A 24,822-nucleotide genomic window follows, 5' to 3' on the forward strand; every position below is an offset into this window, starting at 1 on the left:
CGCCGCCGCCGCCGCCGCCGCCGGGAGAGCGGGCGGGCATGGCCCAGCCGGCGGCGGTGCCGCGCTGCCTCCGCCCGGCCGCGGCCAGCCCGCCGCGCCGCGCCGCACAAAGAGCCGAGGCCCGGTCTGCCTTTAAAGGCGGCAGCCTGAGACTTAAGGTGTCCCCGGCGTGCGGGCCTCCGCGCTCCGGCTGCCGCCTGGACGCGTGCTGCATGGAGAGCGCCCGGCCCCCGCGCGCCGGGCCTGGAGTCCACCCCTTTGTTTATTTCCTGGGCTTAGGGGCTTGGGGGTAGGGAGGTAGGTACGGGGCTGCGGCTGTACCCTCTTCCGTCCCCGCTTACCGTGCTTCCCGAGCTGTGCAGCCCGCCTGACGCACGCGGTTAAAAAAAAAAAAAAGAAAAGAAAATTAAGGTGGCCGAGAAGGAAAGGGTTAACCGTTGTCTTTAAATATTCATATCATTGTTTTAAAGGTGTAAACATGCGGATTCTGGGTTGGAGCGGACTACCTCTTATTATGCAAATGTACTCCCCCCATTAATTACGATTTCCCCAAGCACCCCCCCCCATTTTCGCACACCCACCCTACAAAAACTGTAAGTTTTCAAGGTTCGGATGTGAGTGTGGGATGTGTGTCCCTCGTTCCATTTCGAATTTTAAAACTCCTGAGTGCTTTGTGGACTTCAGGTGTTTTAAACTTTTTTCCTCTTAAAAATCTGGGAAAATATAAATTATGTTTAAAAGGAAGTTAGTCCCTCAAATTCCCCGCCTCTTTTTGGGGGGGGAGGGTAGGGTTGGAGGTAGGAAAATAACTGGATGCCTCGTGAGTTGGATTTTTTTTTTCCCCCTGGTAGGAGTGAGGCGATGTTAAGTGCGAGGCGTTTTGTGAGCAAAGAACTTGTTTTGTTCCAAACTCTTCCAAGTCAAAGTGCTATTGGACTTTTCCTAACTCTAAAATGGCTTCAGAATTCCCCTCTGGTATTTTGCTTTGCTCCCCTGCCAACCCTCCTTTTGGACAGGTTGATTTCTTGGAATCTTGGAAGGTTTGTTCCTGCACAGTTGTAGGTTTCAAACCGAAATGATTGCTTACCCCAAACATGTTTTTGTAAGGACAGTTTGGATTACTGCCCAAACTCGGGCTTTGTGAGATTTATTTTATTTAGTTATTTTGTGAGTGTGTGTGTGAGAGTGTGTGTGTGTGTGTGTGAGAGAGAGATTTATTTTAAATGAGTGATGTGCTTCCCAGGAGATCAGAAACTCTATAAATGGGAATTATGTTCTTAATCATAAATTTTATAGGGGAAACTGACTCTGAAACTTGGGGTGTTTGTAATTCTTTGCCCAATAAAATACCAATCTGGAGGTTTGTAAACCCTGGGACCACATATAAGATTCTGGTTTAACCTCTGAGACTTGAGATTTAGAAGGGTTTGCCCTAGAAACTTCCAGTGGTACCAAGTACTATAAATGCCAGTGATTTAGTACAGTTTAATTTCTCATTTTAGTTCTGCAATGAAACCGTAATGAGCAGGGGCAAGCATATTTATTTTGTCAATGATGTGTGTGTACTGGTTTGTTGGGCGGGATGTTTGCTTTCTAGGAAAGAGCACTGCATTAAAACGTTAGAGAACTTTCCACTGCTCTCTTGGAGAAAATTAATCTTGCTGTGTTAAACAGCCATTCCACTTTTCGAGTTGTGTTCTTTAGTGAGGCTTCCTTAGTTTTGGATCATGTTGTACTTTTGGCCCAGAGTGAAAACACGCTTTTCTAAAATTGAATTGAGCATCGTGAAGAATTTCATCAAGTGCATTTCCGTCAGCATCCTTTTCCTGCAGAGTGTCTGTCTAATGGGCATTTTATTTTTCTGTGTGAGATAGCAGAAGATACTAAGAGGCTTTCCAGAAAAGTCCCTTTAGCCAGGCCTTCTAATTTCTCAACCGTAGTGCTTCTAGGTTGACAGATGAAGTGACCAGAAGTTTTCTCATAATGCTGGCCGCCAGAAGAACCTTTGGGACCTACTGCTCAAGATGGCCTTGTGTCATGTGTCAGCTGGCCCATAGTGCTTTCTTCAGGGGAGGTGTCCTGGCTGCCCCTCAGAGCCACAGTTATGGCAACACAGACGTCAGGTCTTCTTCAGTAGAAGATGTCTGTGATGGTACAGTCACTTTTTAAAAATGATTCGATCTGGATTATGCCTCACTGTAATGAACTGTTATGGCCTCCGATCACCCTATGCAGTCTGGATGATTTCAGCTTTTCTCACACTTGTCACTGTCCTGTATTCACTTGATTCTTAGCAAGTACTGGTGAGAATTCTTTTAATGGTGTCTTTGTGTTTTGGCGCTACCTAGGTGGATCTGTAAAGAAACCAACGGCTAGGAGAGGGAGGGGAGGAGCCCAGCTGTGAGGTGTGTGCGCCCCAGAACCATGTCTACGCGGGAGTCCTTTAACCCCGAAAGTTATGAATTGGACAAGAGCTTCCGGCTAACCAGATTCACTGAACTGAAGGGCACTGGCTGCAAAGTGCCCCAAGATGTCCTGCAGAAATTGCTGGAATCCTTACAAGAGAACCACTTCCAAGAAGATGAGCAATTTCTGGGAGCAGTTATGCCAAGGCTTGGTATGTGAACCATTACTTCTTTTATACTTCCCCAAAGTAGAGCATCTTGGCTGCAATTGAAGTCAATGAGTCAAAAGCCAAACTTCTGTCCTCCCATGGTGCCTTTTTCAAAAAGCAAAGCAATGATAACTATTCTAATATTGTAACTTATTTGGAGGAAGTACTTGAAAAGCATCAAGAAATGTGCTCTAGCCATTTTTAAACTATTAAGTGTGCAGTTGAGACAATTCTATTACGGTAAGAGAATTTTTTACTAAATTGAATTTTGTAGTTAGCTGAGGATTAAGCAGAAACTCCTTTATGCATCTGTTCTAAAATTTTCCTTAAAACTCTTGCATTCTCTTCTTTGCCTTAGGAAAGCTAGTGCTTACGTGTCATTGTGCAGCACTTTGAGGGCAGTGATGGGGTGGGGGGGACCCCTGGGTTCCTCTGCAGTATGCACTGTTTGATGAGCTCTGCTAGGGAGGAGGGAGAAGACTGGACTGAATGTGTGCCTGACCCTAGGACGTCATCTGGCACAGAGAGTGTGTTTTGTTTTTTTTTCTTTACTAAATTCCTGATGTTTTAGTGGTTTGCCTCTTCCCAAGCACAGAGCTCAGAAAGAAATTCTAGCCTATTGGGATATTGTTTGTTAGCTTTTATTGTCTGGTGCGTTAAGGACGTGGCAAAAGACTGTGCTCACTTGGCCTTCTGAGTGTTTGGTGTGTATTCTAGGAGTTTGAATGTTTGGTAGTTACGGTGTGTGACCCGATCAGCTTTCTTACATAAGGTTTTCGTTCTGTTCATTTTCACCCATTGTTTGTGCAGTTCTGTCTTAAAACATTCTGTCTCACAACCCAGGATGCTCCTTTCTTCCCTGATATGTAAAGGAGATATAAAAGCAGAGCTGCTTTGGTTGGAGGAGAGGAAACTTCACACCCCACACTCTAAGGGCCGCTGGGCTGGCTCCCAGGAGCTCAGTTCGAAAACCAGCTTCATCTAGCTGATGTCTGAGCATGGAGAAATGCCACGTGAATGGGTTGGATTAGATGTTGTCTTGTCAAGAAATAAGAATGTACTGAGAAAGCTGTCCTATAACTATGTCAAGAGAAATAAGCTGCCAAATGGGCAAAACCAAATGCAATAAAAGCCTCGTGGATATAGTAGTAATTCCTCTTTATAACTTCCCCTGTTGACCTTATGAGCATGCCATGCACTGTTAAGCACTTTGAAAATGGGTCAGTTCATTGCTCTTCCCTCTGCCCCATGATGCACAGGAAGGCCGGGTAACCCATCCCATGTCACTTGGCGAGGGTCAGGACCTGGAGTCCATGTTTTCTGATTCCTCCCCGCACCATACCGTTTGTCACCCGGTTTCTAAGTCCAACATGTTTGCAGTGAGAATAGGGGCTGCAAGGTACAACCTAGCAGTGGCAAAGGGGAGAGACAGATGGGGACAGTAAGTGGAGAGGCAGAAAAAAGCTGTTAGAAGAATACTAGCGCAAAGGAGTATAGTCTCCTAGGGCTTTGGGGAAGCATTTGGAAGCCGTGAACCTTTCCCAGAAAAAGGCCCACTCATAAAATTGAGCATTCCTGGCATTCTCCAGGGGCAGAAGGACCCCAGGTTACAAGCAAGTGGGTGCTGAAGGAAGCATAGTATTAAACCTCATCCAGAAGTGGTAACATCTAGATAGCCAAAACTTCGCTTTGGAATCAGATCTAGATTCTTGTCTGGACACAGTCATTAATGAGTCACTAATGTTAATCTGAGCGACAGTGTCCCAATCTTGGGAATGAGATAATTATACTTACTGTTTCTAAGTGTTGGAAGTATCAGAAATTACGGGTGTGTATATGTACCGTGTGTATCTTTACCCAGATAGACACATGATATATACACACCAGTGTGTTTAAACTCTAAACGAGTGACATTTCCTGGATCCTAAGATGGTGACAGTTGTTAAATGTACATGTGTTGATTAGATGTATTCTCACTAAAGAAATGTTAAAATAAGTGTTTCTTGCCTGAGACATAAGAGCTATATCAAGTATTGATCGCTGCCGGCAAGTGGTGGTAGTATGATCATTGGGTTCTTCTGCTTGATGGATGGTTTCAGTCTTGCTGAAAACCCAGAATTCCCCACCACCCACTGGTAATTAAATATAACACTGCTTGGTCTGGTATTTGAGGCCCCCCCCCCCCCCCCGCCGTGGTATTTTCGTCTGTTACCACCTGTCCTCTCCCTGGACTGTCCCTCGCTCTCAACTTGATCCTCTGGTTTTTTAAGGCCAGTGGCTCATCTCAGATAGGCCCTCTCTCCCCCGTCACTATGGACCAGTGCTGTACGAGAGAAATACCATGTGAGCCACACGTGTAATTTCAAATTTCCTAGAGCATTGGGTGAAATTAATTCTAACATATTTTACTTAATCCTAAAAACCTCATTTAAACACATAATTGATATAAAATATTGCTAATGAAATGTTGGGTTTTTTGGTAAACATGCTCAAGAGTCATCAGTTAAAATGCTCTGATAATACATATAAATAGAAATTAAATCCTTCACAAAATTTATTTAATTCAAATTTGGATTAACCAGAATAGAAACATTTTTTTAACAAAAAGATTTATTTATTTGGTTGAGAGAGAGACAGAGCATGAACAGAGGGAGGGGCACAGGGAGAGGGAAAAGCAGGCTCCCCACTGAGCAAGGAGCCTGAAGCGGGACTCGATCCCAGGACCCTGGGATCATGACCTGAGCCAAAGGCAGATGCTTAACTGACTGAGCCACCCAGGCGCCCTGATGAGAAACATTTAAAGCTAACATTCAGCAGCTATGTCTGGTTTCCTTCAGGAGTCCTGTGGTTTATACATGAAAACCCCAAAGAAAACTGTATTTCGCTCTTTCATGAAGCAAACAGTAATATCCTCAGAATGACCTGTTGGGTCAATTTAGGGAGACTCAGGATGAGTAAAATTGTGGTTCTTGCCATTTCCACTTAAGTGCTCAAAAGCAGTTGTCAGGTGAAGTTTCTGGGAGGTGTGCACATATGTCATTTAGATGAATTATCACACATGTTCCCACCTGATGCACATGGACCCTCATGACCTGGGCAGTGTGCTTCGTTGTCACACACCCATGCGACTTGCCATCCGGACACTGCCTTGCCATCTTGTGTGGTGGAAAATCAGCCTGCCTTCACAAAGTCTGTGACTTTTTATTAACCTCGATTTTTATTTTTGCTTTAGTAATAATGGATCAAGGCCTGGGAAAATAAGGTGCCCCTGTGATGCGGCCTCTCGTGGGTATTTTGCCGTTGTGGTGCTGAGATCGTTATACTGCAGCAGTTTTACTCAAGCAGAATGTGAAAGGTGCTCAGACATTCGTCTCAGTGTGACGCAAATATGATTTATTCTTGTTCCGTTTGCAATTCTGAATTACGAGGGTGCCATCCACTTGCTTCCTTTGGTATTTTATCCTGATTTTTTTTCTCCACCTTCAGCTCTTGTGCTGCCAAGTTGAAATCCTCATAAGGGGGCAGGTGGGTATCCTTTCGAGAGAGGTGAGGGAAAGCACTCTGTATTCAGCTTGCTTGGTGGGAGGGCCAGTCTGAATTTGAATATGTCCCCATTACAGGTGATTTCCAAAGAAATGTTGTCTATAGTAGCTTAGTTTTGACTGTTTCTAAACCAATTTCAGGAAAAGGGAATTATTTCTAATTAGACCATCCGTTGTCCATATTATCTTTCTAAATGTTTAGAAACGATTTTTAATAAATTGAACTATTGCCTGCAGGCTTGGTAGCGTGCCAGTAAAGGTGACATTTACAAGTTTTCTGCAAGAGAAATAATGTGGAATTTTAAAGTTTCCTCTTAAAAAACACTTTTGGTAACCTACATACCAGATCCCACAGATGCCACAGTGTCTGTCCAAGCTTGAGTGGAAACGAATACTTGTTCCAACTTTGTCCTTCTTTCCTTCCTCTCTCTCTCTCCCCCTCCCTCCCTTTCTCGCTCTCACTTAAGCTTATTTATTTATTTTTAAGTAATCTCTACACCCAATGTGGGGATCGAACTCATGACCCCCAGATCAAGAGTTGCACGCTCCACTGACTGAGCCAGCCAGGCGCCCTCCCCATTTTCATTTTCATTTTTGACTAAAATGGAGAAGTAATAATAACACTTATATGTATAAAAGATCTTACAGAGTTTTATTGGGGAAAACAGAATAACGCCTAAAGATCTACTCAAAAAGTAACTGTAGCTAAGACAACCCAAGTTCCGTTAACACTTTCTCATCTTTAAAGGAATTTTCTGTGGTGCCAGCCACATGATACAGTAATACAAAGGAAAAATTTCCTTTGGAGGCATCATTAAAGTCTAAAAATTGTACGGTATTGAAGTTGAGTCTTCATGACTAACAAATTTTATTCTCACTTTCCATCTTAAGCCAGTTATGTTTCACGTTTATTTCACTTACGGTCTTGATAGGAAACACATTGCTTTGTTGGCAGGGCTCAGTGCTCCATAAGCATCGTGCACGAAACTGCTCCTATTCGCAACACTGATGGTATAAAATGAAATGGCTTTTCCTTTTGGTTTTTGGACGCTGACGACTTTCATCTTTACAGGCATTGGAATGGATACTTGTGTCATTCCTTTGAGGCATGGCGGTCTCTCTCTGGTTCAAACCACGGATTACATCTATCCTATCGTCGATGACCCTTACATGATGGTGAGTTTGACCCGGGTGTGTGTTTACATCCGGAACTGCTTGTTGGTTGGGTTTGGGGCTGGGGGCTTGGCTTTCCTGACACGCCAGTTGTCAGCATCCTGCCAGCGCTGCCCTGCCTTCTGCACTCGCAGCCATTGGGTCTGCCCTGCTCAGGCTCGGTACCGGGCGGAAGGCAGTGGGGACAGGCACGGGGAGCCCCTCTGCTGCTCCTGTACCTGCGGGTGTGTCTGGGCGCAAACACCTGTTGTGTCCTCAGCACATCTGTTGACGGACGTGCTTAGTTTTCTTCTTTCCTTCTTCCTCTGACATTTGTAAACTCCACATTCCTGTGTTTGAGGCTACGAGGTGTTACCACACTCGGTAGCAGAACTGATGCTAGGTGTTTCCTTCCAGAAATAAACAGCTTAGCGTCTCACCACAGTTAAGCTACTTGACTGTCGATTCCAACTCTGGTCACTAGGCACCTCAGTGTGTCATGTGTCACCATGTAGAATGCATATCTGATCTGCGGTGTTAAGTTCCTGGCTACTGATCACGGCCCTGCCTAGATCTACTTCGAAATTGCCCAGTGCATGGCTACGCCAGCAACCTCCTGATCTGCCCGACTTTAACCCCCTACCAGACGAGGAGCCGATGGAGAAACGGGGAGCATCATGCTGTTAAGAAATGGGCCTCCCTGTGTGCCAGGGCACTGAACTCAAGCCACACGCATAGGGACTTGGGCCCCGAGACAGCTTAGTGCGGGGAGGTGGAAGGTCACCTCTCAGGTGCCAGTGACAAGCAGATAGTTGACTAGAAACCTGACTGGCCCCTGCACTTCTGTTCTCTCCTCTGGAGCAATACTCCTGAGAGACCACAGGTGCCCCACCTGACCAGGTGGCAGAGGCGGCTAGGACCAGAATTCAGCCTTTAGCCAGCATCTCTCTCTCTCTCTCTCTCTCTCTCTTTTTTTTTTAAGATTTTATTTATTTATTTGACATAGAGCACAAGCCAGGGGGACAGCAGATAGAGGGAGAAGCAGGCTCCCTGCTGAACAAGGAGCCCGATGCAGGACTCCATCCCAGACCCCGGGATCACAACGTAGCCAACCAGGTGCCTCTAGCCAGCATCTCTTAAAAGCATCAGAGAGGGGACAGAACATGGCTACAGCCCCAAGTGGCAGGCACCTCCGAATTGCAAAAGCCCTGTTGCCCCTGCTGTTGTCGCTTCCGAGCTCACTGCCATTCTGCCAGGAAGTCCTAAGAAGACCTTAGCGAGTACTGAGCCAGCTGCTGAAATGATCATACTTGGGAGTTTGATTATTCTCATGTCAGAAGAACAATTTGTCATTTTCTCCTTTACTATCTAGAAATGACAACTTATATTTATTTTTTATTTATTTTTCAGAGCGGGGGTTGGGGGGCAGGGGGAGAGAGAGAGAATCTCAAGCAGGCTCTGTGCCCAGCGCGGATGGAGCCCGACATGGGGCTTGATCTCACGACCCTCAGATCACGACCTGAGCTAAAATGAAGAGTCTCATGCTCAACCACTAAGCCACCTAGGCGCCCATTGTTTTTTTTGTTGTTGTTGTTTTAAAGATTTTATTTATTTATTTATTTGACAGAGAGACACAGCGAGAGAGGGAACACAAGCAGGGGGAGCGGGAGAGGGAGAAGCAGGCTCCCCGCTGAGCAGGGAGCCCGATGCGGGGCTTGATCCCAGGACCCTGAGATCATGACCCGAGCGGAAGGCAGATGCTTAACAACTGAGCCACCTAGGCACCCGCCCCTGTTTTGTTTTTTTTTTTAAGATTTTACTTTTAAGTAATCTCTACACCCAACATGGGGCTTGAACTTACAACCCCGAGATCAAGAGTCACTAGCTGCACCAACTGAGCCAGCCAGGTACCCCCGACAACTTAATATTTAAAAAATCTCCAGTGGATATTAAAAAAAAAAATCTTTATCATATTTCTGTTGAGTTAAAAAGTTTCTTACAAAATAATATAGTTCACTGGAAATGCTTTTTACATGCTTTAGAAAACAGTCTGACTTCAGGCCTAGATGTTTTTTCTCTCTTCTATTTTTTTGATTTCTCAAGCAAAATGTTTTTCCTGTTTATCTTCTACAGCCTTGAAAAGAAGCTACTAAAATTTCTCCCTCCCTGTGTTATAAAAATCATCTTCTCTATAACCAATAAAGTGAACATATTTTTAGAATCTGTTTAGAATACGTGGCTGTTTCCCAAGTTTGCTTTAGAAGACCGTTGTTTTCCAACTTCTTCATTCCATAAGCTCTCCTCCCAGACCCATTAGCTCCAGCCTTGCTCGGCTCAGCATCTGCTCCCAACCCCGGTTCCCCCATCTAAATACATTGCAGGCTTCTCCCGATATTCAGAATGGGAAAGAACACAGAAATTCTGTGTTCTGCACAAGAAAGAAGAGGTGGTCACAGGAGTGTCTGAGAAACAGTGAAGGAATGGCCTCGTGGTTGTGTGATGAAGTAAAGGACACAGAAAGCGGGGACCACGTCCCTGGAAAGTCCCCGAGTTGTCCTGGGAGGTGCTCTGTAGGCACACACGGAAAGTCCCCCAGTTGTCCTCTCTCACGTCCCCCGTCTCTTCCAGGGCAGGATAGCATGTGCCAACGTCCTCAGTGACCTCTATGCCATGGGGGTCACGGAATGCGACAATATGCTGATGCTCCTCGGAATCAGTAATAAAATGACCGACAGGGTAAGTAGTCTGCTTTCTTGCTGGCGTCACTTGACTGGTTTGCCCTTTGTCCCCCCACCCCGTCCGTAACAGGAGGCACCCAGGCTGCACGGCTCTCCTCTTCTGTCGGGCTCCCCATTTATTTTTTGGCAACTCTCCGTGAATTAAAATAGAGACTCTGACCTATTCTTGTTCTCATTTCCACCACCTGCTTCCCTTTCTCTCTTCCAGGTAGACCGAAGCCAAGACAGGCATGTTTGTTTGCTTTACTAAAGTTGAGGCCTCAGTCCTAGCAGCTCCGCACCAGGCCTGTGGCCCAGGCCTAGCCTTACAGACCCCGGGCGCACGCCACTGCTGTTGGGGGTGACACCGCGGGGTGCCCCGTGCAGGCACGTGCTCACACAGCCGTGTCCATGGCCTTGCCACCAGCCCCTGTCCTTTGACTCAGGGATGATTTCCATTAGATTCTTTTTGAAAGGTACCTGTTTCTGTGCCCCCGAAAGAGGTTTGCTGCGCCTCGTAGAAATTAGCTGGTCATGGCTTCCACACAGCATCTGGAGGAGGGCGCTGGAACTCTTAAGGACCCCTGAAAGAGCTGGCCCCTCAGATGGAGGGCAGATCTGTGGAGCCAGTCAAATTCCAGTTTTTAATTCTGTGTTGTCTGGGCTCCGTTCACATTGTAACCTAGAGCGCCTTCCGACTCCTGATAAAATGGCTGCAGTGTCAGCCCTTGCCGCCTCCTTCCTCTGATCCCCAACCCTGGCTATAAACCGCAGGAGCCCTTCTAGGGTTTTATGATCTTCTTTATGACACTAAGCGTAGATTCTCTTTTCTGGGTTCTGAACTGAATTTTATGTGACCTTTTATTTGTGTTCATTTCAACCCTAGGAAAGGGACAAAGTGATGCCCCTAATTATACAGGGTTTTAAGGACGCAGCAGAGGAGGCAGGGACGTCTGTGACTGGTGGCCAGACGGTGTTAAACCCCTGGATTGTTCTGGGAGGAGTGGCCACGACTGTCTGCCAGCCCAATGAATTTATCATGTAAGTGGATTTTGTTTCCCATCGCCTGGCCTGGTTCTCACTTTCTTTTTCGTTTTTTAGTAAAGATGTATTGAAATAGGAATTCACATCCCATTGGTGGTGTTGCACAGAGTTATGTAGCCATCTCCAGAGATGATTGTAGAACATTCCGTCACCCCAGCTGGAAACCTATCCCCCTCACTGTCACTCCATGTTCCCCTGGCTCCCATTCTGCCTTTCACTGCACACAATAGTAGCATGATATTTTTAAGGTTCATCATTTTGTGGAACAAAACAGTACTTTATTCCTAATTTTTTTTAATTTTGGGGTTTTTTTATTGAAGTACATTTCATATAACAAAATTTCACATCACATTAAATTCAACTTTTTAAAAAAATAATTATCTATTTATTAGAGCAGAGGGAGAGGCAGAGGGGGAGGGAGGGGGACAAGCAGACTCATGCTGAGCCCAGAGCCCGACATGGGACCTGAGCCCAAACCAGAGTCAGGTGCTTAACTGACTGTGCCCGGCATCCCATGAAATTCAGCTTTTTAAAGTATACACTTCACTGGTTTTTAGTATTAACAAGGTTGTGCAGCCATCACCATTGTCCAATTCCAGAACATTTCGATCACTCCAAAAAGAAACCCTGTATCTGTAAGCAGTCACTCCCAACTCCCTTCTCCCCGCGTCCTGGAAACCGTTAATCTACTTTCCATCTTGTGAAGTTGCCCATTTTCAACATTTCTGATAAATGGAATCCTAGGATACATCAGTATTTTGTGTCTGGCTTCTTTCAGTTGGTGTGACGTTTCCAGACTCCGTGTTGTGGCATGTTGTCCCTGCTTCGTGCCTTTTTACGGCTGAATGACAGTCCATGGTGTGATAGACCAACGTGTGTTCACGTGTTCACAGTTGATGGACCTTTGGGTTGTTTCCACCTGTTAACAGATGATGCTGCTGTGAACTTTTGTGTGCAAGTTTTTGTGAACATACATTGCATTTCCCATGGTGTGATGTACCTAAGAATTACCGGGTCACACGGTAACTGTGTAGCTTGAGCCACCATCACCCTGGTTTCCAGCAGTGCCTCCATTTTACATCCAAAACAGCACCATAGGAGAATGCCAGTGTCCGCATCCTCACTAGTCCTCGAGACTTGTCTGCATGTTTGGTATAGCCAGCCTAGCAGGTGTGAGGTGATCCATGTCCCGGTGTGAAATTGGCATTTCTCTGGTAGCTAATCGTACGAGCCTCTGTTCATGTGCTTTCTAGCCATTTCTAGATCTTTGGGAAAGAGTCTCTCTGTCTCTCTCTCTTTTTCTTTGAAAGATTCTGTCTTAAAGAAGTTAACTTTACATGTTTGATGTCTTTAAGAAAAGAAAATGTCCTATTTTCTGAAGGAAGTAGAAACTCCATTTGTTTACCTTTAAAAAAAAAAAAAGATTTTATTTATTCATGAGAGCCTGCACACGAGTGGGGCGGGGAGGGGCAGAGGGAGAAGCAGAGCAGGGAGCCTGACGTGGGGCCGACCAAGCCACCCAGGCATCCCTGTTTGGCTTTTTTCTGTGAACAGGTACTAACAGGCAGGGTGCTCACAAGATTCGGTGTTCAGACGTTAGAGAAAAATCTACAGTGCAGAGTCCCCCCCGTCCTTGTCACCAGTTTCCTTTCCTGGACAAGGGAACTACTTTTACCAAGTTTGAGCCAATTTACTATTCACATTTAGGTTATTCCATTATTTTGACATTACAAATAGTACTTCATCGTGTAACCATTACACGTAGATGATTTTGCATATGCGTAACTCTTGGTAAGAAATTTTTCAAAATAGAATGGCTAGGTCAAATATATGTGCAGAGTCATGACAGATTTCTCCAGATTGCCCTGCGTAGAGGCTTGGCCAGCAGTGAACAAGACTGCCACGCCCCCCCCCCCCCACCAACACAGTGTGCACACAAGCCTCTCAGTTCTTTGCCAGTCTGTTTGGTGGCTTAAACCTTACTCCTTTGTGAGGAAAGTTGAGCATATTTTTATATATTCTTGTCTTTTGCCCATTTTTTTAATTGATGGGAGCTCCTTTTAGAGACATTGTCTGATAGCTTTCATGTGAAGGGTCTTGCATTTTACTTACACCAGAGTTTTGTTTTCCTGTGTTTTATGTTGCTCGTTCTCAGGCTTCTGCACAGAGGATCGTGGGTCCATCTGCCTCCCGCATTTCAGCTTTTCAGTAGAAAAAGAACTTAAGCAATTGCAAAAATTAGGAAAACATAATAAAACAAGCTTCAGTGGATTTTTTGGTCAACAGCATGTATGTTTGGTTTGTAAAACAGGAATGAGCGTGCACATGTCGTTATATTTCATCCAGTAGTGCCTATGAACTTGAACATCACCCGGTAGTTGTGAGTCGTAATGCTTGTGGCTGGCACATGACCGGTGCTGTCCAAGAACATACCAGCGCCAAGGTGCGGCTGAGTCACACCTGAAAGACATTCATGTCTCAAGGCTTACTTTTTGGAAAAGGAAAGTTTCTTACATACCGTTACCACATGAACATTTTTCAAAGCGAACAGTGGATACAGAGATCACGGGATGAGCTGGGGAGCTAGTGGTTGATTTTAAGTCTGTGCCCCTGGCTTGGTGATCGGCATGGGTGACATAGTCCTCTCCTGTTGGAGGGCAGAGCGGCTGGGTGGACAGCGTGAACCGACGCAAGAAAGACACGAGGGCTGGCCATGCCCCGCAGCGAGGGCGCAGTGTGATGGGGGTTTCGCTTGGGGGGTCGGCCTTTGTGTTTTTAGTGTTGGCCTTCTGTCTTTAAGACAGGGAACAACCAAGGAGTCTATCTGGGCGCCAAGTAGGGAACTTAGTGTGGGTCAGTTTGAATTTGAGAACTTTGATGAAATCACCAAAACATTAAACGCGCAGGTTGGAGCCACATCCCACGGGTCTCTATCTCGTGAGTGATGGTGAGAAACGGTCTTGGTGTCAGGAGTCTTGTTGCCCCTGAACCATGGTGGGTCTGTACTGAGAATTACACACGAGCGTGGCCCGATGAGGCCTTTGCCTTTGAAGGCTGTGGTCTCCTTCTTTGTCCACTCCTTGGGGGTGTGGGCGATCCTGAAGGTAACTGGCAGACCCTTCACTTCTTTCAGTGTTTCTGCTCCAGCAATGGCCTCAGTAACAATTCCAAGGAAGGTTCTACTGCCCTGGTGGTGGTTGGCTTAAATTTTAAGTGTTTTGCAAACACACGTGCACTTGGACCAGCCTTTTCTTTCTCCTGTTCTATTGATAGTGAGTTTACGTCTTTGATTACACTCAACTGGCTTGTTCTTTTCTTCAGGCCAGATAACGCAGTGCCGGGGGACGTGCTTGTGCTGACGAAGCCCCTGGGGACACAGGTGGCCGTGGCTGTGCACCAGTGGCTGGACATTGTGAGTGGAGCGCCGCCTGCCATGGGGGCGGGGTGGATAGCACGTTGGCGGGACTGGGGTCGTTTTTGTTGGTGGGTGTGGAGATCGGGGCGTTCCCTCTGCACACGGGGTCCTGTGAGTGTCTCCTTGGTGTGCTTGTTGTGGAGTACGCTTTCTCGAGAAGACGTGTCTGCTTTGGAGTGAGCGCTGCTCCTCATCCGTAAGCAAGCCCTGCCCCTCAGACTTGTTTGCACGTTTCAGATCTAGGTCGTCCCCGTGGCTTCACCCTGTCTTCCAGAACTGAGCTCCTTCATTTCCACTACCCCGGAGTGGAGTATCAGCCATGTCCTTCACAAATTTTAGGGACTGTCTGTTTTCTTTTATTAAATCAGTACCATGTATGGAGTGCTTTATCTTTCATATCTTAAGCATCACTAAAAGAAATCATAGGAGAATGTATGGAAAGTGTAGTGTTTGGGGGTATAAATACAGGCAGGGTTGTTGACAATTTAAATTATTTTATTCATGAGGTTTTCAGTTGTTTTGTTTGGTTGTGTTGTCTTTTTAAACTAATTAGTAACTCCAACATTTTGAGAAGTAATTACCTTGTGCAGAAAGCCTCTAGAATATGAAGATATTTATCCTGAGTCACTTTTCCGCTGAGCTATGATCACACTTCATTTAGGGTTCTTCTCCTTGCCATAACAATTCAAAAATTAATACGGTTATCGCATATTCTCACGTATCTTGGTGCTTTTAATTTCTGTCACTGTCATCTGAACTACCATTCTTGAGAAAGAGTTGAAAAAGAATAAAAATTTTTATGTTATTGATCAACCAGATATATCTTCCTTGATACGGCAGAGTAGAGAAAATCTCTAAGCCACATCCTTGAGTTACTTTTCCCTTCCATCCAGTGACGAGGGGAGACCTTCCATCAGGTATGATGACCTGTAAGTCACATTGGAAGGCCACGACTGGCCAGGAATCTACGGTGCCTCTTCATGCAAAGGGCCAGGTCTGAGTAACTTAGCAAGGTTGCTGAAAGAAGGCAGGTGAGGCAGAGGGTCCTCAAAAATGAGGGGTTTGGGATCCTTCTCCCTACTCACAACCTGACACTACCCTTACTTTTTTTTTTTAATGCTCAGAATTGAGAAAAGCAAGATCCAAAGATTATGTAACTGCATAATACCCTTTCATAAAGGTCAGAAGCAACCAGAGAGTAAATTATTTTGGCATCTGTATGTACAAGAATATCTGTTTTGTACGGCAGGAGAAGAATGAATATAAACTTTGGAATAGTTACTGGCTCTGGGGGAGATATGGGGAGCTGTGGGTTAAGGGAAGAGCACATGGCTGGACTTCAGTTACTGCATTGGGTAGTAGATTGTTGGGTATTATTAAAAAAGAAAAAGAAAAAGAATGCCTGGATGGTGGCCACTCATGGAGCAGGATGATAGTATCATGATGCTAGAGTCTTTGAAAATCAGACTGCGGAAAAAGGGAAGCTTCTTTTCTCCTGACTTTTGTGACCACCTCTGTGGTCACCCCAGGCTGTCCTCAGGGTGCGTGCAGTCAAAGCTGTTTTCACCCTCGTGTGTCCATCGAGATGGCTTGAGGCAGAATTTAGGTCACGTCGGTAAAAATGTGATTGTATGACAGTGCAAGCCTTCAGCTTGTTAGAGGAGATGGGGAGGAGCAGCAGAGTATGTCGGCAGCCATTCCCGGTGTGAGCCGCGTCCAGCCGTGGGGGGAAGCCGCACTGCGGCCCAGTGTCCTGCCAGGTTTACGTGGCCAGGAAACTGCACGACTGGACCACAGAAGAGGGGGTGGTCAGGAACAGAACAGATGGCATGATTCAGCATCTGACGGGGCACCTAAAACACAAGTCACAGGAAGCGAAAGAAAACGTAACTTTGTGTACAAAATTAGATAAACGAAACCCCCAGAAGGTGACCCCCCAAAATACACTCTTTTTCTTCTAGTGGTTAGATTAATCACATTTTTCCCCTTTTCCTCCTAACCTCTGTTCCTGGTACTAGCCTGAAAAATGGAATAAGATCAAACTAGTGGTCACCCAAGAAGACGTTGAGTTGGCGTACCAGGAGGCAATGATGAACATGGCGAGGCTGAACAGAACAGGTACTGGGGCGGGAGGGCTTGTCTCTGGCAGGGGTCAGCCAGCCGGGGAACATTTTAGGCTTTGCGGGCCTAAAATGAGTGCTGGGGCGACTGACCGCAGTGAACCAAGTCCAGTCTCGGCTGCATTGCCCCTCCTCCCTTGGCACCAATTCCTTAAACATGTGAAAAATCACAGTCTTGGCTGGAAGAACAGGCCAGGAGCCAGATCGGGCCGGTACTGCAGACCCCCTTCTGCTGGTACCTGGTTTGGGGTCCTAGATCACTAGTCGAGATCCCATGTGTTCCTGGCAGAAATGCGTTTTAAATGTTGACTTGCAAGAGAGACAAGGAAAGACTGAGGACTAGGGGGGAAAACACTACGTTAGATGGGGTCGTGGGGTCACGGCAGCTCCTCCTGCAGCACGCTTTCAGCTGTGTCCCTGGGGTCCCAGGGCGCTGTGGCTCTGCCAGCACCTCTGTCCCCCTCTGCCTCCCCGGCGTAGATGCCCTCACAGTGACAGCGGTGCCGAGCATAGAGGAGAAGCAGAGAATAGGGAATGGATTCGTGAATTCAGTTGCCGAATTGATGAAGCAGAGTTGAGGTTCTGTTTTCTCTCTGTTCCTTCCAGTCCTAAATTTCTGGGATGATGGGCAGTATCGAATTCCTCTGTGCCCCAATAAAAATGGAAAGGAAACTTATGTAGCATGTTTTCAGAAGCATTTGACTTATCAATTCGAGGTGTTCACATTGTTACTTTGAATTCCCATGTTTGTGTGTATAAACGAGTAATGACATTCGTGTTGTCACTTTTTTCTTTACATTTCGTTTCTTGTCTAGCTTCTCAATACGGGTAGAAAGTAATAACAATAATAAATAGTGGCTACCAGTTATCTGGTAATCAGGCTCAGGAACTTGACCTAGTTTCCTACTTCATTCTTAGGACAGCCTTAGTAGGTAGCTGCTAGTGTCCTCTGTTTACAGAGAAGTAACTCGCTCAAGGCCCCACAGCGCACCAGTGGGGACCCGGGATTTGCAACTACTGCCTGTACCGCTTTTAAGTATTATCATCTATTCCTTCTGAACAGTTAAGTAAGAGATTGAAGCTATTCCACAGTCTTTATGCCCAGTAATTGAGCAAATACTTTGGTACTACACTAAGTTTCAAAAGCAGATTAAAATGAAACAGGAAGGTTCAGGAACCACAGTTCGTCTTCTAGAAAGCAGCAAGGCTTGCCAAGGGGATTACTTGGTATAGTTCAAGTATCTTATACTTCCTCCCCCCCTTTTTTTGGCTTTCATATGGATGTAGAAAATACCAGGCATATTGTGTAATTAAGAAGGAAGCTCTTCTCCTGGGTCTTTGAAGTCCTGACCTCTGACATGCCAGAGGAACTGTTTCTAGAAAACCATCTGTGCAGATGATTTGGAAGCGAACCAGCGTGTAGAATGTCAGCTCCCAGAGGGCGGGTATTTCCGTTGGTTTGGTTCACTGCGGTCGGTCGCCCCGGCACTCAGAAGGAGGGACTCGTTCTCACTGTAGGTCCTCGTTAAATATGGACCGGGTGAGTTGATTTTGCATACAACATGCTAGCTTTCTTTTTGGTACTTCACGGACTTTTTTTTTTTTTTTTTTTTTCATAATCGTGTGAATTGGACCCTGTTTCTCCCCTCTGGCCAAGAGGAAATGCATTAATACAGGCAGATCCTGTTCTCAGACCCAAAACTGTTTGACTATAAAAACTGCTCTTTCTCCAGTATCACACATTTCATCAACTTTGATAAGCTTAGTGATGGAAATTTTTACGATTTTTTTCTGGAAATACCAGTTTTCTTTCTCATCATTAATGGCATATTATATTTAAGGACGTGGGTTGTGTGGCATTCTGTTTTGTAACTTGGAAGATGAAGTTCAAAAATCTTTTCCTTAAAAAAAAGTCACTCTTTGGGGTGCCTGGGTGGCTCACTTGGTTGAGCGCCTGCCTCTCAATCTCCGCTCAGGTCTTGATCTCAGGGTTGTGAGTTCGAGCCCTGCACTGAGCTCCATGCTGGGCATGGAGCCTACTTAAATTAAAAAAAAAAAAAAATCACTCATTTAGTTTTTCAGGATTCCCTGAGCCGACAATCAAATGGATTTGAATGTGGGGAGCGCCTGGGTGACTGACTTGGTTAAGCGTCCGACTCTTAATTTTGGCTCAGATCATGATCGCAGGGTTGTGGATCGATCCCCGAGCTGGGCTCCATGCTTGAGCTTCTCCCTCTCCCTCTCTAAAAAAAAGAAATGGATTTGAATGCATTTTCTTTGTCTTATCCCCTCTATTCTTCACCTTTCTCCAAATGACTTTGAACCAAATATTTGTAACACTTCAGTTATTTAAAAGAAGAAATAATAGGGTTGACCAGCGGATCTTAAAAGATCTTGCCTGACACTGTGATTTAAAAGTTACTTAAAAGGCGCCTGGGTGGCTCAGTTGGTTAGGCGACTGCCTTTGGCTCAGGTCGTGATCCTGGAGTCCCGGGATCGAGTCCCACATCGGGCTCCCTGCTCAGCAGGGAGTCTGCTTCTCCCTCTGACCCTCTTCCCTCTTGTGCTCTCTATCTCTCATTCTCTCTCTCTCAAATAAATAAATAAAATCTTTAAGAAAAAATAAAGTTACTTAAAAACGTGAAAACATTTTTTTTTTTTTAATGAGATCCCAAGTTGATACAAAAGAATTTTATAAAATCTGTGCAGGGCTTAAGGATCAGCAGTGCAACACCGTCTGGTATGAGAAACAGAGCCTGGCCGTGGAAGCCCAGAGGTGCCCCTCCCACAGTCTGCCCCTGAATTCCTGTGTAGGAGCAGCTATGGCTCTGAAGCTCACGTTCATTGTCATCACTGTAAAGTCTTTTTATCACAGAGACTTCTATCTTTAAGCAGTTAGTTATTTTTTGTTTTTGCTTGTTTGAATCCTACCTATGTGTTTTTCCTGCTGTTTTGTTCACACTTAATGTTCCTGAGCGTTACTCCTGGTGTATGTACTTATATTTAATTCATTTTCACCACTATGTACTTTTCTACACCATGACTGACTTGTCTGGTCTACTGTTCCTGCTGAGAACTTTCTAGGCCCGGGCTTCTGGTTACAACGTGTAAGAGGTCAGTGCTGTGGATTTTCTGGACGGTGCTCACTAATTTCCCAGGGGGCCTTCATGCCACGACATACAGTGATCTGCTACATTCAAAAAATTTCTGTAATGTGTTTTCTCTTCCCATTTATTTTTATATATATATATATATTTTTTTTTACTGTAAAAATATTTAGATTTTGGGAGAATCTCAATAGATTTAGATTATAGAAGTTCTTAAAAAATGAAAAAGGAGAGAAGAAACTTTATCCATAGTCTCATCACCCAGAACAGCTTCTGTTATTGTATATTTATGTCTTCTTCCAGGATTTTTTCCTGTGGTTGGTTGGTGGCTTACTGTTTTATTGTTTTATTGTTCATGTTTTCAACTAATGGTTATCATACATTTTATTTGTATTTGGAATCTGCTTTTATTCACTTAATATTACTGAATTCTTTTTTTTTTCACATTATATACTCTAGAACACATAATTTTTAATGCCTAGATGATCCACCAGAGATACACCATAATTAATTTACCTCTTGCTGACTCCAATAGTTTTTTGGGGGATCAGATTTTTTCATAGTTTGTTTTCTGCATTCCAGGAATATTTCTTTGGCTGTATTCCAAAGTGAAATTGTAATTATTTAATTCTTATTTCAGTTATTTAATTCCTAACTGTAATAATTTAATTCATCAGAGGAGAGGCTCTCATCACTTACCACCAAGGCTTTTCCTCTCTATTCCTGTGCCACTTACAATGTACAAGTAGTCTTTTTCCCTTTTCTGGTTCTTCAAATTAAGTCGTTTAACAGTAAGGGATTTGTAATGGATTGATTCTTATTTGTATGAATTTTCAGTTTCCTCGTATTTGAGCATTTCAGATTCCACATCCTTACTTTTGTACACTGCTGGTGGTGACCATATGGCAGAAGCTTATGGAGGAGTATGTGATCATACCTACCAAATTATGTGTGCATGTATTTTGAACTAATGGTCCCACTTCTGTGACTCTGCCGCAGAGCTGCAGTGGCCAGAATATGAAATGGCATGTCTGTAAGACTATGCAGTGAAGCACTGATTATAATTGCAAAAGAGGGAAACAGTCCACACGTCCACAGTAGGTCACAGAGTTGTCTAGTCGACGTGCATACAGTGGAATACTAGACAGCCATTGAAAGGAATGCAAGATCTCTATTCCTGGACGCTCTCAGATAACGAACGAGAAAGGGGCAGAAGGACGTATGTGGTGTGCTACATTTTGTATGTTCATATGTGAATAATATGTATTTTATACTTTCAAAAAGGAACAAGGGGAAAATAAATCACTAATAAAAATAGTTCGATCTAAGAGGGAATAGGGAGGAAGTAGACCTCTCTGAAGTTTGCCTTCAAAATGAATGTTTTCTCTGGTTAAAAAAACTATATAAAAAATAGCATTGCTTACAATTCTAAACTAAATTTTTTATTTATTTGCTTTTTAAAAAGATTTTATTTATTTATTTGAGAGAGATAGGTAGATTAAGAGAGAAAGAGAGAGCGAGCACAAGAGGGGGGAGGGTCCGAGGGAAAAGCAGACTCCCCGCTGAGCAGGGAGCCCGATGCGGGACTCGATCCCGGGACTCCAGGATCATGACCTGAGCCGAAGGCAGTCGCCCAACCACCTGAGCCACCCAGGCGCCCTAAACCAAAATTTTTAAAAAGCTGCCTAACATATATCAAGTTAGTGGCAAAACCACATGGGGAAGAATTATTTCAAATCACTTTGAGCCTGATATTTTCAATATGTATCCTCGGGACAAAACCCCACAAAGATGTATCATTGTTCAGTGGGCTTCTGTTTGTGAGAATATTGGGATAATATGATAAAACAGATAAATTAATACAGTTTGGAACAAAGATTTCAAGAATAAAAAGAAGTAAGACCGAAGAAGCTAAGTTAATAACTGTAATCTTTACTTTGGAATTATCAGTATGAACTCAGGATTTTTTTTTTCCCTAAAAATGTTTATTACCGCGTCTGTCGAGAAGGCCTAGAAGCAGCGATAAGCTAGTGGTAATGAACTCCTAGTGCCCAGATTCTGATCTGAAAGTTAACATTTCCCATGAAAAAGTGCCAGGACTCCTTGGGGAAACGGCTGATTCCAACTCTGGGAAAGGAAGTACAGAAGATAAGCCTGGGACCTCCTGTGCCTGAAAGTAATGGAGGTATCAACCAAGGGGGTCGTGTCACCACACTGTATCTTGAGGAGGCTCCCGCCAGTCAAACGGGGAGAGGAGCGATGTGAACATCAAGAAGAAAGAGTGGCTGAAGCCAGCTGTAGCATAGCGACTGTCTGAACACCAGTGAGACCCTAGCGATAATTAACATTTTGGGCCACCTTTGGAAGTTGCTAGAGCCACCAACACATTCTGAAAATAAATGAATCAATCACATATTTCACCTTTCTTGTGTGGACTGTACTTTGGGAAATGCAGATTCTTTAGAATAGTCACTTCTCATAAATGCAGGAAAAATGATTGAATCACACACTTGCCACGCTTGCTGCCCCCTTGATTTAAGGAAACTCAACAACAGTCATCAGCAGCTGCTAAAACTGTTAGGTGAAAGGTTCAGGTGAAGGTGGTAAGTGCCCCTGACCCCTGCCAATGAAGTACTCTTGCCAGAAAAAAATGAACTTGAATCTATCTCATCGAGCCTTGGACCTGTCTGCCAGGATGGGCTTTATGTAAGGTAGTAGAACATGTCACCATCAGGGAAGACAGCCAAATCCAGAAAGCAGGAGCCTCTACAGAACAGGTGAATCCATTTGCACAACAAACGGCATGGGGGAGAAAAAGGGGAAACTGTTAAAAATTCAGAGGTTTAAGAGAGATCTGTTACATACAATATTAATTGCATTGGAATGACAGTGGTATTGTGGTTAACAAGTTATTTTTTTTTAAGATTCTGTTTATTTGCTAGAGAGAGAGAGAGTGACAGTACAAGCGAGCAAGGAGCCCGATGTGGGACTCGATCCCAAGACCCTGAGATCATGACCTGAGCTGAAGGCAGACGCTTAACCGACTGAGCCACCCAGGTGTCCCTAACAAGTTTTTTTTTTTTTTAAAGATTTTATTTATTTATTTGAGAGAGAGAGAATGAGAGACAGAGAGCCCGAGAGGGAAGAGAGTCAGAAGGAGAAGCAGACTCCCCGCCGAGCAGGGAGCCCGATGTGGGACTCGATCCCGGGACTCCAGGATCATGACCTGAGCCAAAGGCAGTCGCTTAACCAACTGAGCCACCCAGGCGCCCGTCCCTAACAAGTTTTTATCTTTTAAGAGTTACATATCAAAATATTTACAGGCGAAGTAGTAGGACTAGGGTTTGCCTTAACGTGATCCACCCCACCGCACTCCCCAACAAGTAGGCTGGGATAGACAAGACCCCTTCAGAAAGGTGGTAGTGGTTGGAGCTGGGTTTCGTTGGGCACACAGGAGTTCGACGTAGTGTACTACCCTTCTCTGCTTCTTGTGTTCCATTAAAATTCCTGTAGGAAACATTAGCAACAGTAATCCCTATGCAGGGAGGAGGTGGTGATTGATACCTATTACTGACTAGGATTTGGCGTGTCCTCTTGTATTCTCTGGTCTTCTAAGTTCCCCCAAGATGGCACTGGGAAGAGCTTCTGAAGTGCACGTCTTGGCTTCTATTAAATGTCATCAGCTGCCCTCCTGCCCTGGGTGCGTTAATAGAATGGGATGTCTGGTTGCTCGGCCACTGTGATGGACCAGAATTGTCGATTCTTCTCTCCACCTCTGTTGCTGAGAATGCACTTAAGTAAGAAATGTTGGTCTAAAAAGAGAAAATGTGCCAAAAAAAAAAACACATTCCCTCCCAGGGTACTCCTGTAAACATAGGGTGTATTTCATTTCATGAGAAAGAGGTACTTAATTTTTTAAAAATTAGACTTTGTTACTCCCCCCAAAATGAAATACTTCAGTATGAATCTAACAAAGTATGTGCATGCTCCATATGAGGAAAACTGTAAAACTGATGACAGAAGTCAAAGAGATGTAAATAAATGGAGAAGTATTCCAGGTACAGGGATAGAAAGAATATCGTCAAGATGTCCGTTCTTCCCAAATTGATGTATGGATTCAGTGCAGTCCTATTCAGAATCCTCGCCAGTTATTTTGTGAATATTGACATACTGGTTCTGAGTTTATATATGGAGAGGAAAGACCCAGAACAGCCAACACAGTGTTGAAGAAGAGCAGTTGGGGGACAGACACCACCCCAGTTTGACGACGGTGTAAGGTACAGTCATTGCCACAGTGTGATACTGGTCAAAGAATAATAGTGGAACAGAATACACAATCCAGAAATGGACCCACAAAAATAGAGTTTGATCTTTGACAAAGGAGGAAAGACAGTTCGATGGAGAAAGGATCATCCTTTCAACTAAGGGCTCAGGAACAACTGGACATTCACAGGCAGAAATTCAAATCTAGACACAGACCTTACACTTCTCCTAAAAATTAACTCAAAATGGATCATAGACCTAAATGTTAAATTCCTAGAAGATAACCTGAGAGAAGATGTAGGTGACCTTAGGTTTGGTGATGACTGTTAATGATACAGCACTGAAAGCACAATCCATTAAAGAAAAAATTGACAAATTGGACTTTATAAAAAACTTCTCCATGAAAGACATGAAGAATAAAGAGGCCAGCCACAGACCGGGAGAAAGTCCTTATAGCACACATAGTAATACAATAAACACTAATATCATCCAACAGTTGTGCTCCTTGGTATTTATCATACTGAACTGAAACTTCTGTCCACCCAAAAACCTGCACACGGATGTTTGTCGCAGCTTTATTCATATTTGCCAAGACTTGGAAGCAACCAAGAAGTCCTTCAGTAGGTGAATGGATAAGTAAACTGGTCCATCCAGACAGTGGAATATTACTCAGTTCTAAGAAGAAGTGAGCCATCAAGCCATAAAAAGACATGGAGGAAACTTAAAAACATATTTCTGAGTGAAAGAAGCCAATCTGAAAAGAGCACTCTACGATTCCAATTCTGATGTTCTGGAAAAGGCACTACTATGGAGACAGTCAAAAGAGCAGTGGTTACCAGGAGTTGGGG

The 24,822-nt window shown here is 44.5% G+C and overlaps 1 protein-coding gene across 7 annotated transcripts in view; it reads left to right on the forward strand.

Moving 5' to 3' along the window:
* The window catches only part of SEPHS1 (selenophosphate synthetase 1), a 30,761-nt gene that overhangs the window by 1,110 nt on the left and 4,829 nt on the right, over positions 1-24,822 (forward strand). For 5 of the 7 annotated variants that reach the window (XR_012374568.1, XM_073879908.1, XM_025853478.2 and 2 more), the window contains exons 2-7: positions 2,349-2,617; positions 7,229-7,332; positions 9,937-10,044; positions 10,912-11,066; positions 14,391-14,481; positions 16,503-16,602. Coding sequence is in view for 6 of the 7 variants with exons in the window: in XM_073879908.1 (XP_073736009.1) it covers positions 2,425-2,617; positions 7,229-7,332; positions 9,937-10,044; positions 10,912-11,066; positions 14,391-14,481; positions 16,503-16,602 (751 nt within the window). In the remaining variant the exon portion in view is untranslated. Of the gene's footprint in view, positions 1-51; positions 298-481; positions 2,153-2,348; positions 2,618-7,228; positions 7,333-9,936; positions 10,045-10,911; positions 11,067-14,390; positions 14,482-16,502; positions 16,603-24,822 lie in introns of those variants that run through there. The other 2 variants (XM_073879907.1, XM_025853477.2) reach the window with 2 other exon arrangements.

The sequence above is a fragment of the Callorhinus ursinus genome, unplaced genomic scaffold, assembly GCF_003265705.2.
Source record: "Callorhinus ursinus isolate GAN/ISIS: 27379988/994484 unplaced genomic scaffold, GSC_fseal_2.0 scaffold36, whole genome shotgun sequence".
NCBI classification, from domain to species: Eukaryota; Metazoa; Chordata; class Mammalia; order Carnivora; family Otariidae; genus Callorhinus; species Callorhinus ursinus.